At 39.2% G+C, this 16,780-nt stretch overlaps 1 protein-coding gene across 3 annotated transcripts in view; it reads right to left on the reverse strand.

Moving 5' to 3' along the window:
• Positions 1–16,780, reverse strand: part of KCNK2 (potassium two pore domain channel subfamily K member 2) — a 113,557-nt gene that overhangs the window by 50,062 nt on the left and 46,715 nt on the right. For all 3 annotated transcript variants that reach the window (XM_059469550.1, XM_059469551.1, XM_059469552.1), the window contains one exon: positions 10,844–10,961. In XM_059469550.1, coding sequence (XP_059325533.1) covers positions 10,844–10,961 — 118 coding nt within the window. The remainder of the gene's footprint in view (positions 1–10,843; positions 10,962–16,780) is intronic.

A 16,780-nucleotide genomic window follows, 5' to 3' on the forward strand; every position in this document is an offset into this window, starting at 1 on the left:
AATCCTCACTATGGCTAATGATGGTGGTTGAGAAGTTAAAAAAGACAACTAAAATATTCTGAATTTGGAAAAGTAGAAAAGAGGAGAATTTACTTCCTATGCAGAGCCTCTTCAGGCAGAAGAAGTTTTCACAGGTTGACAAAATGCTAACAAATACTAAAAGCAACCTGATCCTTCAAGTATCTATCTTTACCAAAAAGAAAAATCCCTCCTGAACTAAAATAAACTCCACAACTAATGCCAGTGACAGAAGATTTTATTTGTTAGGCCCACAAGTAACAAGTGTTGTCTATTGATTCTGGAGAGGTATTTAATTCAGATTATAAGCCTGGAGAAAGGAAATGAGATGAAAAATCTGTACAGCAACATGGGATGACAGCAAAGAAGCAATTATTCAGAAGTCACAGCTGGAGCCTGGCTATGAGAAACAAGGAAGAGCTAAGCCAACATATCGAGTTATTCCTTTTGGTTACAACCTCAGAAATCCTCATGACATTCTAGCAGGTACAAAACACTACCAGTGTTTTCAAACCACATCATCTTTAACCAGATATAGGTTTAAAACTGGATACTAGAACTTAAAACACAAAATTTATAAAGAATACCAAGTTCGGGGAATGGAAACAGTGCTTACATTCAAAGCATCAAATGCTACCTCAGCATAGCTGAATTTTGTAAAGCATTTAAGTTTTCAAGATTGCAGTTCTTTTTCCTGCTAAATACTTTTGTTATTATCCCTCGAAATATTAGAGTGATACTCCCATACCCACAGTATATGAGCATATTTAATTACTGATTTCAGACAGAAAACTGGTTTTGAGTAAGGATCCCCGCAGGTAAGGCAGGCTAACTGAAAACATGAACCAATTTCTGTCCAGGGAGACTTGAACTTTCGCAGTTTGTCTTGTTGCTGTGAAGCAACCACAGCAAAGATGTCCAAATCAAGTAGTGCTTTGTCTTTAATTACACTTGACTTCCTCCCTGCTCTGGTAACTGGTTCAGCAAAACTCATCAGAATCCCACACAAGTGCAGGAAAGGGAGGAAATCACACCTCCAGTGAGGCCATGAAGGAGCAACAGTCTGCAGATTTGTCCCCACAGAAGCAAAAATCGAAACACTTAAGATACTAATTTCTTACAAACAAAGTATTTCTAACTGCATTTAAAAAAAAACAACCAAACAAAAACAATTAAAAAAAAAACCTCAGAAACTGTCTCACCTAGAAGAGGATGATTTTCACAAAGTACATTATCTAGAAGGACAAAGATGTTCTCCCCAATCCTGCTGTGCAAGCCCAGACTAAAATTTCAACCAGTAATACTCAATATAAGAACACCTTGAGCAAGAGAATAACTCATCATATGTTTTACAGGCTAATAGCTGTACTACCACACAATTTATTTGATTTTAGCTGGTATGGAGCAGACAATTATCCTCTCTTTAGCTTACACTGCATTTTTTCACACCTGGAAAAGCATCTATACATTGGTAAAGCTCAGCATGACCAGAAGGTATGTAAGCACATACAGGACTTGTCTACATCATCACCTAAATTATGCATGCCTCAAGTCTTCCCTGCTACCTAGCTTACTTTTAATTTGCAATTAACATTCCTTCTGTAACCATCTGCTTCTGCCAAATGAAAAATTGGAGTCATCAGACTGTAATGTTGTACTGAACAATTATATTTGCGCTAGCAGTTCAAATCAGATAAATCAAAATGTATCAATTTTTATCCTCTTTATCGTCTGATATATCTGCATATATAATGCCTGTTGTTGTAGAAATCAACTTTTACTCTTGAAAAATACGGATTTTTAACACACACTGAGATGCAAACTACAACTTTGCTTGCAGTCATGCCAACTCATAAAGCTCTTGCAAAACGATCACACCAGAGGGGGAGAGTCTCCAAAGCACAAGAGGATTCAACACAGACAAAAATCACTGAAAAAATGTTAATGGATTTTGTTAATTTCCCCTTTGCCTGCTGTATTTCTACCCAGCTTCCCTTCTGGTTTTCAAGGTTTTTTTAATGGAATCAAGCTGATGACAGTAACGAGAAATCTATAAAGTATAGAGAGCTCTCATTGTATAAAAAGGAAACACTTTCATGAAATGCTAATGGGTATTCCTATTTGCTGTAGTTATACTTGAATGATATTTTACTCCATAATGCTGTTGGCACAAGGCAGCAGATTTTATACTGGGGGCAGTTCAAGAAACCTTTCAGGTCTTTTACACTATCAGTACTACATCCTTTCTATATTCTTGGGAGGGGGGAAAAAGGTTATCTTTCTGAATCATTGAAACAGAATCAGCTGGTAACCCTGACCAGCTGTTGGGAATGGTACAGCCAAGTTTGCATGAAAACATTTGGGTGAATATGGGTTAAAGGGTCTACCTAGCCCCTTCCTCAAGCACATCTTAGCTCTCCAAGTCAGCACACCACTGGAATATCCAGGCCCAGCTATGCCCCATGAGCACCAGTGCCTACCCTGCTGTCACCAGCCAGAATGCCAAGGGACATTCCTGGCACTGGGGAATTGTACAGGTGATGTGTACATCAACCAAAGCCTCAACACAACACAAGCAACCTTCTTCAGATCTTAGTTCTCAGGGAGATAAACCACCTCATCCTACATTCAGATTAACACAATAGGCAAACAGAGTATGACTTATATTAGGCAGGTACTCACCTGGTATAAAAAGCACATGCAATTCAGCCACATTTGCAAAAACTGCTCAACATCCAGATCCATGCTAGAAGTACCTAAAAAGTGTCTACTTTCTATGGTGATCAGTAGGCAGAAATTCCAGCTGATAGTGAACTTTGCTTTCAGGACAACTTACGTGTCCCCATGCTAGTCTTATGTCATGAGTCCCCACCCCCAAAAAAAAAGGCCCAAAAAATCCAACAAACCAAAAAACAAACTAACAAATCTGTGATGGATTACAGCTGCCTTTCCCTCTTTAAAAGCCACTTCTGCTCAGCAGCTCAACTACACAAACTGGAAACAGATGTGAATGAAGCAGCACATAAAGATAAACATCTTAATATGATCAAAAGTTACCAACAGACCATCCTGAGGGGACACACACTGTGAACAGGTGCTTTTATTTTGGCCTCTAAACCTTACCCACTCAATGACCCTGATGTAGAGGCAAAGCACAAAACATTCTGGCTTTTTCAGTGTTTTCCAAAATCCTGTGCCACTGTTTGCTTATAGGATTTGAGGTTCTCATGGTTGGTTGCACCACTCCTTATTCAATTACAAAAATAAACAAAAAGAGAGCAGGAAATAATGCCATTCATCCTAGCATTCTGCACACAGTGTAACCCTACTTGGCAATTCTTCCTTGCATCCTTTCCTTTATTGATAGCAACAAGCTTTTGTAACCTGGGAAAGGAAATGGACATGATCAGGAGACTCAGAAACCATTTTCTAATCAGCCAGTGATGAGAAATCTGAATAAAGAAAACAAAATTCAATTTCATTAGCACACTGGAATTAACAGAGAAAGCTGTGAAAACTTCACTGCTCATTTGCAGTGTGAATTGGGGACTGTCACAACTGACAAATTGACATTTTCACTCCACAACATGACTTGAAGTTCTAAGCAGCACTGCTTTAAGCATAGCCTGTTGTTTAGGAAATTACCAAAGGCTATGGAGTGATGGAAAGCTGCAAACCTGGCAATTTATTTTAACACAACTATTTTCAGGTTTTGAGGGAAAAAAAAAAAAAAAAGATAAAAGCTCAAAAAGTGCAAGTACATCAAACTGCAAAAATGGTATGTTTGCCTTCTTGCTTGGCAAGATCCAGCAATAAATAGACACCACACCAAAACAAAACTGTCAGTGCTGCCTAGCAGGAAGCTTATCAAAGACATTTAAAAGGCTTTTTTTATGAAAAACTTATTTTAATGAAGTCACATCAGTGTAGAAGAACATTCCAGGTGGTCAGAAAAAATATTCCAGAACACAAATGTAGTCAGAAACTCAGTGTTACAAGCAAAGAAAGTAGTTAGCTCTGAATCTAAATTCTGAAAGAAAAAAAATTTGTGAAGAGAAAGATCAGGTCAACAAATATATGAAATGTCACTGATGCCACCACCTTCCCTAAAGACAGCATCCCTTCATATCATCCATTGCCAAATTTCTTGTCCAGAATTCATTACTTAACAGATAAAAAAACCTCCCTTGAACATTCACAACTAAGAGGCTACATCACCCTCACCTGTTCTAATATAGCTGATAACTTAAAGTAACAATATCACCAGAAACATCAGCCCCTGAATATGGCCCACAGGACATGCAAGTGCTTGCCATTTGCCATATGCCTGCACATCAGATTCCTGTGCATCAAACCAGGGCTGGTAGGGGGGAAAAAAAGTCACTTCTCTGTATAATTAAAGCTGTGTGTCATTCCATAAACTTGCACTTTTTCAATTTCAGAGCTACCCTTGGCAATTTTCAGTATTTTCTTAATCCCAGTTATTTTGGTCAGTGAGGCTCAATTTGCTTTCTGTGATTTGCTCATTCAATTTAATTCAATTTTTCTATATACAAATAGATATAGGGATATACAAGGGATATTGAGGGATATACAAGCCCTCAATGTCTCTAACTGAGCTCTTCATCTAATATAATTTCCTTTCAGCTCTTCAACATCGTCCTTTCTCCACCACTGTCCCAGGTTCCCTAGCTCTCAGCAGTCTTATCCTAATTATTGCTCCTGTATCTTGTCCAGCCCACATATTATTTCTTTGGCATTCAAGTCAGATAAGCTCTCTTTCCCACTGCCTGAGCAAATGCAGGAGAAAATTGAGGGCATAGTGGTAATACACTTTCAACTCACTCTTCCTGGGAGAAATAATTACAGAGGAAATCTTGTTTAGTCACTACTGCCCTGGGAGAGAGTATGCTCAGTTCAGATGAAATATTTGGAGGATTGTGTTGCCAAACCCTAACAGGTCTCTCCAGAGCACAATTGAAGCACTATTTGTCAACAGCCAGTAACTGGGTCAAATTCAGACACTTCTTCAAAAGTGCAACAAAAGAAGCAAAGGAAATAAATTAGAATGGAGCAAAGAGAGACTAAAGCCCTAATTTAGTTCCAACAACTATTAAGGACAGCAGCACAGGGACAGGAAGGTAAGCACAACACTAACCTGGAGGAAAGAATGAGTTCTGAAGAGATCTCAGGGGGATTTTTTCTAAACCTAAAAATTCTTTCTGTTGACATCTTATCAGATGAGATACACATGTTTAACAGACTTTGAGAGTCAACGTGGCTCTCAGGAGAGCAGCAGGAGTTTTCAGGGGAGTCCTCTGCAGAGCAAGAGAGGGAAGGAGCATTCCCCAGTGACCTCTGTAGCATGTCTCTTACTACCACATTTTCACAGACCATAAATTTTAACCACTTTTTTTTCCTGCATTGCTCTGCAGTTGGTCTTATACCCAGCCTTGCCACACACAAACTCCTGAAGAAGCTCTGTGAAGCCTGGACCTGTGCAGCCAGGCTATCAGTAGAGGCTGAGATACTCCATCTGGCCTTGATGAAGATTATTTCTAGTAGAGGAGCCCTGAAAGAAACAGGTCCTTGGAAGCCCTATACTCAAATGTCCATCAAGAGTTAAGCTCATTTAAGTAATGGACACAAATGCAGATTTAATTACTGACATGATGGAGAAAAATCACATATAGGAATATTTTTCAGGCAAATGTATTTATATTTTTTTAATTTCAGGAGTTTTTCTCCAATCCCCTCCTCAATTACCTCAGCATTAGCACTTCACTTTCTTTTGCTTGCTTCTTCTCTCTTCTCTTACAATTACATTAACAGAAATCCCAGTGTTTACACTCTGATAAGCTGCAATCTTGTAAAATGAAGCTTTTATGCTCATCCTCAAAATCCTTGTTTCTTCTTTGGTGGCACAAACAAATAAAAAAAGTAAATGTTCTAAGATAAGCATGTAATGTTTCTTACTTTTCTGAACTAGGAGAAGAAATTTTTCAATGTCATTTGCACATTTTTAGCTTTATGATTATCTGACATAATAGGTAACACATCTCCTTATAAAAAATATTTGTCTTTTTGTAACGTCGAAAGTGTTTTGTATATTTTAGTTGTCAGCACATTATTCTGTTACCTTGTATTTCAAAAATGCAGTGGAATGGTGCCAGAAGGGACAGTTTTAGCAGCAGGATTTTATTATTGTTTCAAATCAAAAAGCAATGTAATAAGACTTTCTAAAATACCCTGCCTTCACAAGCAAATCTTTTGTCCAGCCAGTGGGAAAATGACAGAAGGATTGGTTCCTTAAAGTGAAATTGCATTTGCAGCTACATAACTAATTGCAGCTTTAAAAATGACAAATCAGGTTGAAATTTCTAGTCAAAAACATAAATCAATTTTTCAGTATCTTAGCTACTTGCTATTCACATCAGTTCCCTAAAATGTAAATATTTACAAATTTATTTTCTTTTTCTATTTCTTTTTGTGGTTTGTTTTGGTTTGTTTGTTTTTTGGTTTGGTGGGGTTTTTTAGGGTTTTTTCTGGTATTGGTTTTTTTTAGGTTTTTGTTGTTGGTTTTTTTTTTTTTTTGTATTCATATTCTTTCGCACACTTTAATAATGGTTCTTACACTTTTGGACCCCAAAAGCCCATATTCCCATAGCTAACTTCATGACCCTAAATTAAAGACATTAGTCATAAGTAAACTTCTCAAGAGGTTCAGTTTCCAGGGAACACGAGATGTTGGGTTCAAAAGTCAAGGGCTGGTGGCAACGAAAGTTGCCGGGACATTTGAAAAGGACAAGAAGAAATGATGTGCTCTTCCTTTTTGGATTTGTTGGAGGCAGTTTTTGGCAACAGTTGGATTTGGCCATCCATGGGGCTGTGATGCATCCTCTAGTGCTCAGGTACTGAAGGAGCTCTGTTTGGAAGGATGCGCTCCGGCAAACCACAGCTACCAGCGAGGCTGCTGGCACTGCCACCGTGCTCTCAGCTGCCATCCAAGGCACTCCAGCTTCCAGGAGCCTGAATGAACACTCTTCCCATATGCCTACCTTGCAGTGCTTGAAAAAATCATGACTGGAATAAGGCTGTCTGGAATAAGAGTGGAAATAATGCAGCTCTTTTAGATGAAGATCCATAGCAGGCTAGCAGAGGTTCTCACAATGCAGTTTCTTGTATTACAGAGGACACTGCATTTTTTACGTGCTGAGACACCAGACATTTGGGAAAACAACTTGCTGAGCTCAAGGCCTTGACAAGTCTTCTTAGTTTTTTCATCTTACTGGACACAGTAAAATGAAAAAACAGTCTCAAGCTTCAAAATGATGGGTCTGGTTTTTTTACTCTGCTGCAATATAAAACTTTCCTCACCCCTAAAACATAAATCTGGGGAAAATTGGGGTGTGTACAGGTTGTGTCTGTATGCCCATTTCTGAGTTCAGTTACCTATTGAAGGAAATGAACCAGAGGTTACAAACCATGCACACTACCAGCAATGAACTCAGAACAAAAAGACAGGCAAGGAAAAAAAAAAGGGCATACAGGTTATTTTCCCTTCCTCCTCAGCGATATCTCCAGCTTTATGATTAAGTTACCATTTTTCTTGCTTTTCTCCTCAACCCTCTTTTTTCTTTTCTTTGGTCATGTGGTCTTGGAGAAGGACTGACTGGATAATGACATTTTCAGGTAGACAAAAAGAGGTTCTTTTGTACTTTGCAGCATGCACAGTATCCCAGGGAACAATGCAACAATATTCTTCATAGATAATTTCATATTCCTATTTACCTCTGTTACCCTTTTCCCTCTAAGAGACTGTCTGAAACCATTCCATATGCACAGACTAATAATCATGCAATTTCACATCTCTTTGTTGAGATGAGGTATATTTGTTCTGGAAACATATTCACAAGCAAAACCATCCAACTAAGCCAGCCAAAGCTATAACGCTTCCTGAAACAAGTTCTGTGATGCATCACAGTAGTAAATGCAAAGCTAAAACCAAGGACCTGTTCTAAAGAAAGCCTTGTGAAACTGTTTGATTAAGACTGTCAACTAAATCCACTTTTTGGAAAAGATCTAGTAGCAGTATCACATCATATTCTATTCAACCTCATTTTGCTAATTTTGTATTAGGCACTGTAACATTTACTGAGTTGCATGAAGGATTATAACAGATTTCAAAAAATGCTACATAAATACTAAGCCACGTTTTCTGAAGTGTTGCCTCTGTTTGTGTGAGCTGGCTTTGGAACTCTAGAGACATAATGGAACCTTTCAGAAACCTACAGCAGATCCAGAAGATGGTTCTAGTCTGCTCCAGCAGCCACAGATAGCCAATATTTTTCACATCAGTGCTCACTACAGGGATACAACAAGAACAGTAACTGCAAAGCAGTTATTTATTGCTTAGGCAGATGCTAAAGGCTTTATTTATTATCCTCTCCCCAGAAACCAAATATTTGTGGGATGCAAGTGCTACTGCCAGTAAGGAAAGGCTTTGCTTTCATTAAAGGAAGGTTTGAGAAATTCTATTCATAGACTACTGGTTCCATTTAAATGTCTTAGATTCTTACATATCACCAGGAAGAGTGTGGGCTAAGTGATATGGTAAAATTAATAGTAATACGTGGTGTGGAAAGCTACAAAATCTGCTGCAACAGAACCTGCTGGAAAGCCATCATTGTCTCTAAATGCTAGTAATCCTTTTTCTCATCTGCAAGTACTTCTTAAGGTATACGGACTAAAGGATGTAATATTTACAAATTTTATTCATATTTATCAAATGTCTCACAAATTATTTCTGTAAAGTTATTCTATGAATCCACATAGACCTGTCTTTGTCCACAGAGAATATCTGTAGTGTTTGTCTGAAACCTATGGCAGCTCTCTGGAGATGCTCATAAACCACATTTTGATTCTCTTGAGAAATCAAGTTATTATTACCATATGCCTTCTAGCTGGAAGGAATGCCTTCATTTTCAAAAAGTTACTCATATACTCAAAGGTACTGTTCTGAACGCAAAATCACTTGCTGGCACAAAATAATCCAAAGATTAAGGGAAAGCACACCCAGCTGTTCTACTCACCACCCTTTTCCCAGGTAATTCACTTTTCCAAGTGCTTTCCACCCCAGCACCACCTCGTGTCACACCACGAGCCCTGGGAGCCAGGGGTGAGGTGGGTCACAGCATAAAGACAACACCAATACACTGCAGCTTCCATATAATCCTGCTTCCCATGGATCCTGAGAAAAGCTCAAAAGTACCATTGGCTGGGAGCTTCCCACCAGAAAGGGTCCATGATGAAAGAAACCCAGACACTCCAAAGCCAAAATATTTTATGGGAGACTTTTTTCTCCCCATTTTTTTTTTTCTCAGGCTGCTATCACAAAACTTGAAACAAATATTTACTGTTGCCCAGTTTGACCTGCTTCTGTCAACTCTGGTCTGCAGAAACTACCTGAAATATTAATTTTCAAATGTATTTCCTATTGGGATATCTTTCCTCTTGGGAATAGTGGATCACAGGCCTGGATGCCTTTGCAGATCTCTGCTCTCTTCCAAATTGGACTTACACATGGCTTGGTAGAATCAGGTCAGTAAATTAAATCAGAAAACGTTTTGATTTATAAAATCCTTAGTTTTACTTAGAAAAAAAGATGGTGAGACAAAATGTCCCACTGCTTTAAAATAATTTTTGAACTTTTTAATTCCTTGAACACGTTTCATATGTTAACTTTTATCCTTGTTAGTAAGTGAAACAACTATTCTGCATTTTCTATAGGACCAGGGATGCTCACAACATAAAGTTTAGTTCTGCCCAAAGAGGATAACATAAGACTGATCACAAACCTGTCCTTTCAAAGTTCTTGCTCTTTTTGGTTATAATCTTTAATTTAATTAGATTTTTCAATACTTGAGGGTTTTTATCAGCATGAGGAGGTGCTACTATAAAATCAGCAAGTTTGCTGCAAATCAAGGAGGTAAGAATTTCTCTGGTTTCACTAAACCTGTGTTTCAGTTACTCTAGATGTGGAAAAATATCACATAGGCACAATATTAATACAAATAAATATAGACATGTTTATACTCAAACACACAAAAAATATGGTATTTATGCACTTCTACATAAAGAAAGAAAAAAGGTGCAGACAACACTTGAAAAGAACATCCTCTTCCACCACAATATGCATATAAATATTATGTAATGATAATTATTGTGAAGATGCTACAATTCCTTATATATTACTCTCGATTTTTTTCTCATGATTTCATCTCCAAATTTCCATCTCTTTGTGAATACCCTTTTGTGAGCTATGAGCTACATTAATTTTTTTAACTCCATACCATGTGTACAATAGTCAAAGGGAAGAAACTTAAATACCAAACACTGTTTCTTTTTACACCTGCTCAGAGAGACAGTGACTCTTTCAGAATTTACATAAAGTAAAAACATCAAATGGGAGAATACAGGCTTTTAATTCCATACATCTCAGTCATGGTTTAATGCACATGTGCTTTAAATCATGCCCTATTTAACACTTGTGACTGTACAGTTGACCAAATTTTCCCCAGAAAATATTTCCACAACCTCTTCCAGTTACTTGAGAGAAATGTACAGCAACATTTTTTTCCTACAGAAAAATCACTCAGCTAGGGCTCCTTTACAGACAGCTATTATTTCTGGCCCTGCAGCTAGAAAATAACTCTCTACTTAAGACAGAAGATTTGGAAGATTTACCATTAACAGATATATGCACACACTGGAAATCAAGAGTTTCAGCTCATTGAATATAAAAAGATAATAAGCTGTGTCCTACCTATGGTGGTAATAACAGTGCCAGCAAAGAAGAAGGAACTTCCCAAGTCCCAGTGACTGTTCTGAGCAGATGTGTTTCCTAAAGGTATGATTCCTGCATTTATTGCTGCCACTACTTGCTGCAAGTTTAAAAAGATTTTGTCAATATTCATGAAACAATTGTATTCATATATATATATATTAAACAATAAATTGATTAAATAATTTATTTGATGCACGCACTAAACCAGAAAAGGATCTGTGTTGCTTTACTCGAGCTTTTTCACTCCATCAGGCTACAATTCATTCTTCAGCAACCACCCCAGGCAATTCAGAACAGCTGTAAAGTCCAGACCATTGGGGAGAATGAAAAATCTGTGATATTTCTATCTTAGTTAGAAGACAAACACAATTATTTTTACTGCTGTAACTATTTGGTGAAGAAAACATGCATTAGACAAAATTTATAATGAGATTCCCACAATGTTCCTGTGCTGTGTTAGGCAAGCAAATGGACTTCTTAAAAACAGTCATTTTAAACACCAAGAAAAAAATGCCCATGCATTGTTCTGTATCAAATTAATTCCAAAGAATGAAACACTCTTATAAAACAGACATTTCAATAATTAAAGCAATCACACATACAATTATACAACTTTCACTATAGCAGCAAAAATTCAGTCAAATATCAAACATGTATCTCTATGCAACTATATATTTCAGAAATGTTCTTGAAAAATTCAGTCCTAACTAATAAAATCAACGAGCTTGCCACTAGTGACATCCATAGTCTCAAGAAATTGGCCTTTTCTTCTTTCAGCAGTTTCAACTACTGTGAATTCTTATTACAAAATGTATTCCTGTTTTGTTATATCACAATTGCAGATATACACTGGTATTTGAGTTAAAGAAAAAGTATTTTTAAAATTGTGATAAATATTTTTAAAAGTATAAGTTTTCATTTAATTCTCAAACTTTAAAACAGGATTTATTTCTAATTATGATACTTGTGATAATTGGTGTCTAACCAAAGAAAAACAGAGGAAGCAATATCACAAAGTGAAAATGAGCATTTCAACTGACTAGTAGTTCCTGCTTGGCAAGACGTACAACAATAATTAGGTACATAAATATATTCAGTGACAGGAAAGACCAGAGCCATCTTCCCTTCAGGCAGTCTGTTGCAGAGGAACAGTGTTGTACAGTAGTAAGAATTTTTTCAGTTCCAAAATACATTGATTATTTGGAAATTAAAACCCTTCCGTTACTCAACTGTCCACAGAAGTCACTTGATCTGGACAGAGATGATGAAGTAACAATGTGGGATTAACTAGGATATCTATTTTTTATTATGGGACTTAAATCCAACATGAAATCCAGCTTAAATCCAACATTTCCAGTTTGCCCCTTTCAAAGCTCAGATGCACAAAAGGAACCATTCTGATCCCACTGCTGCACCTCTGCAGCCACAGGGATCCTCCTGCCAAACCTAAACCATTTCCACCATCCAGGGCTGTCAACAGAAAACCAGCTGGGGTACCTTACACAAACTTTTAACTTCTTTTTTTTAACTTTTCTTTTTTAAATAACAGAGAGACAGACATCAAAGAAGTGGAATTTTCAATCCTACTGAGGAAGGAGTAAGCATGGGGAAAGTGAGGGGGGTGAGAGTTTAATTCTCCTTTGTGTTGGAAGGATAAATCTTCCACATTAGTGCATGATGTCCAGCTTGGCAGGAGCAAATGCAGCAGCATTGACACTGACAGGTGTTTCCATCCATGTGGGAAGGGACACACCAGACTAAGAGGCATGTGAAAACCCTCAGCTGAATTGATTTTATAATTTACACAACACAGCTATTCCTTTGATTTACAAGGAAGGGTGAATCAGTGTGCTGTGCTGCACAGGGCTCACTGAGTGCTGCTACATTTCAGGGCACTAAGAGCTGCCATCACAAATCCTGGTACCTGCACATGGGAGCACTCTCCAGTGAGAACATTCTATCATATAGCACTGGATCAATGTCAATTTTGGAACCATTCTTGTTTCATTACCGTTTCTTGTACTGGATGAAGGTGCTCCCCGAGCAATGCACCTGTTCAGACAGTCCAGCAAGACCAAGTTTTATACAAATCCAGATGTAAAATGGATTTGTAAAATTCAGGGCTTTTACCATCACTGCACATTTTTGAAGCCATATGTACCTCAAGGCCTTTTATATGAAAGGTGTTCCAATCTAAACTGCTCAACAACCCACTACAGCTATGCATTTCCTGACTTCATCTACCACACCTACATTTTTCCTGGAAAAAAAAAAATACAGTTTAACCCAAAAGTGCCCAAGGCACAACAGATGCCTTCAAAAGACAATTAGCCACTATTATTATGTCTCTGATTTTATCCAACTGCTAATCAGAAAAATAATCAGGGCTGCTTTCAGAGATGCTTCCTTTTCACACAGCCTCCTAAGTTCTGACTATGCACACTTTTAGGGACTTTCTGAGTAGGAGGCTGCATCTGCATCGTGGTGTTCAGATTGGCTTGGGTGAATTGCTTTGCCATTTATTTATCTAATTACTTTTGGAGCTCATTTGATTTTTCGGAGCCAAGTCGTTCTGTGGCAGTAAGATCTTCAAATTACTTGTGGATCATTTAAAGCATATTTCCCTTTTGAGAGTTTGTATGTACTTCAAAATAATTTTTAAAGTTCTTATGTTATGAGGAACACTTGAATAGCAATTTCTGATCTGTCTCCTTCAAGAAATTAATGATCTTACAGACCACTCAGCTTCCTCTTTCTTTCCAAACTGAACACTCTTTTTTATTAAATAATATATTCACCTATTTAAACAAACCTGTTGTACATCACATATAATTTAAGAATAAAATTATATATATAAGTTTTTTAAAGAGGTTTTTTTTAACTGCCAGTATTTCTCATTGATTTTCTTTGTACATTTACTGATTCACATTTGTAAATTTGTCGATTGTTTTCAGCATAGTTTTAGTCATAAAGGGCCAGATGATGCCTTCATCATCCCTGGGCTGTTGTTTCCAAACACACGTTATGCTTTCTTCTGGGCTGTGACCATGCTTGGAGAAGCTAGACTAGATACCAACAAAGCTGCTGCATTTCATTCCTTCAGAGTCATCTGTGAGAATGTTCCTGACTAACAGGGGCAAGAGGTGGGCAAGGTTACTGGTCTGCTGAGGTCAACACTGCTGTCTCATAAAGTCTTGAATGTTGCCTGCAGCTTTTTCAGGAAGGATGGCTGCATTTTCAGTTCTTCGGATCAGAGGATGACTTCTTACTAGTCTGGTCAGCAATCATAAGAAGGTCATCATCTAAGACTATTCCCAAGAAAAATTTAAGAAGAAAATAATATATTGCATAACTCCTAACATTTTTGCATTTCAGGGCAATAATTTCAGGGCAGCATCTTTGTGACATGTCCACCACACAAACCTACCCGGGGGATTGGATATTAGCACTTCTCTAGCACTGAATGAAAACCTGGGCTCCACTGACTTCACTAAGGGACAGGATCTCAGCCTTAGCCTTCAAATAACAGGCTTGTTATTCACTGTCAGAGCTGTCTGCCACCTTAACTCATGGTCCTTCAGCCTATTTGTTGACTGATGTCTTACTACTACTGCAAACTTCACTTGTCATGAATTTGACTTCCTTCCTTCCTTCCTTCCTTCCTTCCTTCCTTCCTTCCTTCCTTCCTTCCTTCCTTCCTTCCTTCCTTCCTTCCTTCCTTCCTTCCTTCCTTCCTTCCTTCCTTCCTTCCTTCCTTCCGCCACTTCCTTCCGCCACTTCCTTCCGCCACTTCCTTCCGCCACTTCCTTCCTTCCTTCCTTCCTTCCTTCCTTCCTTCCTTCCTTCCTTCCTTCCTTCCTTCCTTCCTTCCTTCCGCCACTTCCTTCCGCCACTTCCTTCCGCCACTTCCTTCCGCCACTTCCTTCCTTCCTTCCGCCACTTCCTTCCTTCCTTCCGCCACTTCCTTCCTTCCTTCCGCCACTTCCTTCCTTCCTTCCTTCCTTCCTTCCTTCCTTCCTTCCTTCCTTCCGCCACTTCCTTCCTTCCTTCCGCCACTTCCTTCCGCCACTTCCTTCCGCCACTTCCTTCCGCCACTTCCTTCCGCCACTTCCTTCCTTCCTTCCGCCACTTCCTTCCTTCCTTCCGCCACTTCCTTCCTTCCTTCCTTCCTTCCTTCCTTCCTTCCTTCCTTCCGCCACTTCCTTCCTTCCGCCACTTCCTTCCGCCACTTCCTTCCGCCACTTCCTTCCGCCACTTCCTTCCTTCCGCCACTTCCTTCCTTCCGCCACTTCCTTCCTTCCTTCCTTCCTTCCTTCCTTCCTTCCTTCCTTCCTTCCTTCCTTCCTTCCGCCACTTCCTTCCTTCCTTCCTTCCTTCCTTCCTTCCTTCCTTCCTTCCTTCCTTCCTTCCTTCCTTCCTTCCTTCCTTCCTTCCTTCCTTCCGCCACTTCCTTCCGCCACTTCCTTCCGCCACTTCCTTCCGCCACTTCCTTCCGCCACTTCCTTCCTTCCGCCACTTCCTTCCGCCACTTCCTTCCGCCACTTCCTTCCGCCACTTCCTTCCGCCACTTCCTTCCTTCCTTCCGCCACTTCCTTCCTTCCGCCACTTCCTTCCTTCCGCCACTTCCTTCCTTCCTTCCGCCACTTCCTTCCTTCCTTTCGCCACTTCATTCCTTTCTTCCTTCCTTCCTTCCGCCACTTCCTTCCTTCCTTCCTTCCTTCCTTCCTTCCTTCCTTCCTTCCTTCCTTCCTTCCTTCCTTCCTTCCTTCCTTCCTTCCTTCCTTCCTTCCTTCCGCCACTTCCTTCCTTCCTTCCTTCCTTCCTTCCGCCACTTCCTTCCTTCCGCCACTTCCTTCCTTCCGCCACTTCCTTCCTTCCTTCCTTCCTTCCTTCCTTCCTTCCTTCCTTCCTTCCTTCCTTCCTTCCTTCCTTCCTTCCTTCCTTCCTTCCTTCCTTCCGCCACTTCCTTCCTTCCGCCACTTCCTTCCTTCCGCCACTTCCTTCCGCCACTTCCTTCCGCCACTTCCTTCCGCCACTTCCTTCCGCCACTTCCTTCCTTCCTTCCGCCACTTCCTTCCGCCACTTCCTTCCGCCACTTCCTTCCTTCTCTCCCTCCATCCCTAATTTCTTGATACCTTTGGTTTCTCCTAACTGAAATACTAGTGACAGTAACTCTGTGCATTTTGAATCCAAAAGCAGAATCATGGAAACTCTATAATCTGTACAGTTATGATGTGCTGCAGCCTTTAAACACTTTGTGTGATTTTAACATGGGAACTTCTTGACTTCTAAAAATTATTTTCCATTATTAAAGTTAACTGACCTCCTCAGTGGTAATTTTTCTAATATTTTTTCCATATACAAAATAAATTGTTTTAAAAATCAGTCTTGTTTCAACACTACAGAATTGGTCAGCATTAGAACAGGAATGTGGACAGATTAAATTCATAAACTATGCAGACTATTTCACTTGTCTTACAATCTTCCAGAGTCTTTGTCTAGTACTTGTTTCATATGAGGTGAGTGAGGACTGAGCAGAGGGTGGGTCACCCAGCCCATGGCACCCAAACAAGGCCTCTATGCACAATGTTTTCTAAAATTACAGTATATAAGTTACACTTACAGTAATGTGTTTTTCTTCTTTAATTATCTTTATAATGGTGAAAAAAAACAGGCCCTTTTTCTTGATAGTGAAGAGAGTCGAGATAAAATTTTGACACATTTTAAAATTTTAGAAAATTCCCATTTTTGAGTTAGGTGAATTCTTAGGCTTCCCCTGTACTGTATCTTAGGATAGGCATGAAGTGTGTCTGAGACCAAGTCCTCACTTGCACTACACCCACACATCCCAGTTAGCTGGCTTTGCAGCCACTTTTGGGAACAAGCTTTAGCAGAGTATCAGAGAAAAGAGGCAGA

Source organism: Ammospiza nelsoni, chromosome 3 (assembly GCF_027579445.1).
Source record: "Ammospiza nelsoni isolate bAmmNel1 chromosome 3, bAmmNel1.pri, whole genome shotgun sequence".
Taxonomy (NCBI): Eukaryota; Metazoa; Chordata; class Aves; order Passeriformes; family Passerellidae; genus Ammospiza; species Ammospiza nelsoni.